The 1343-nt window shown below is 42.7% G+C and overlaps 1 protein-coding gene across 1 annotated transcript in view; it reads right to left on the minus strand.

Moving 5' to 3' along the window:
* The window catches only part of LOC102383391 (ubiquinol-cytochrome-c reductase complex assembly factor 1), a 143347-nt gene that overhangs the window by 118234 nt on the left and 23770 nt on the right, over nt 1-1343 (minus strand). Inside the window, exon 4 of the mRNA XM_025215731.1 lies at nt 1-43. This exon is cut by the window's left edge and continues 92 nt beyond it. Within this exon, the coding sequence (XP_025071516.1) occupies nt 1-43 (43 nt within the window). The remainder of the gene's footprint in view (nt 44-1343) is intronic.

A 1343-nucleotide genomic window follows, 5' to 3' on the forward strand; every position in this document is an offset into this window, starting at 1 on the left:
CTCTTTCCTCATATGGCTGCAGGGAATCTTGTGTAGCAAAAAGCTGTAAATGTATAATACATGAAAAAATAAAGCTACATGTTCTCATTCCAGAAATTCAACCTGAAATAAAATATGAAATAAGATAGTAATTTTAATTTTTTTGTAACTTATTCTTCTACTTGATAGAGCCCACAAAACATACATAACAGCAACGCTCACAAGAACACCTCACATGTTTAGACCTTACTATTCATTTCAAATTATGAAATGTATAATACATGAAAAAATAAAGCTACATGTTCTCATTCCAGAAATTCAACCTGAAATAAAATATGAAATAAGATAGTAATTTTAATTTTTTTGTAACTTATTCTTCTACTTGATAGAGCCCACAAAACATACATAACAGCAACGCTCACAAGAACACCTCACATGTTTAGACCTTACTATTCATTTCAAATTATGAAAATCTATATGCTTGCATCCAATCATACTTTATAAAACCCTAAACCATATATTAAACAGTGTGATGGCAAAGACTATTTAAGCAGATACACAATACCACAACATAAGAATTTTAAGTCAAGCACTTGAAGTTAAAAAATGCCAGAATCTAAGTAGTTCTGTACTGGGAACATGAGCACATAAATATTTGAATATAAATACATTAAGGCCATAAGGGAATTTTAATAGCTATTTGATCTGACTTTCAGCATAGGGAGCTCTGGGAGGAGGTTAGCAGGCTGAGGGGTATCAGGGAGGCGGAGGATGAAATTGACAGTTATTTCTTTTCCCTGCAGGACCAGGCACCTAAGAAAGAAGCATCCCAGGGAGTGCCCTCCACAGTAGAGTGACAGACAGTCTCATCCAGGACCGGAGCTGCTCACAGCGAACTGGTACCAGTTCCTCCAGTCCGACTGGAGAAAAGGTACGCGGCCCTGGCAACCCTGCAGGAGATGGAAGGAGAGGAGGAAACCCTTGGGCAGGAAGCAACACCACATTCTCCACACTCCGAACAGGTCAAGAGATCCAAGCGGACCCAGAGGAGGAGGTGACAAGTGCTCGTCATAGGCGACTCCATCCTGAGAGGTACAGAAGGGCCCATCTGTCGCCAGAACCCCTCAACACGAGAGGTCTACTGCCTGCCCGGAGCAAAGATACGGGACATGACGGAAGTAATCCAGGCCATGATTCAGCCCACCGATTACTACCCCATGGTCCTAGTCCATGTGGGTACTAATGATGCGGCCAGGAGAACCCCCGATCACGGACTACAGTGCTCTGGGTGGCGTGCTGAGGGAGTTCGGTGCACAGGTGGTATTCTCTTCCATCCTACCAGTGAACGGACGCGGAAGACGGCA

Source organism: Alligator sinensis, unplaced genomic scaffold, assembly GCF_000455745.1.
Source record: "Alligator sinensis unplaced genomic scaffold, ASM45574v1 scaffold705_1, whole genome shotgun sequence".
NCBI lineage: Eukaryota > Metazoa > Chordata > Crocodylia > Alligatoridae > Alligator > Alligator sinensis.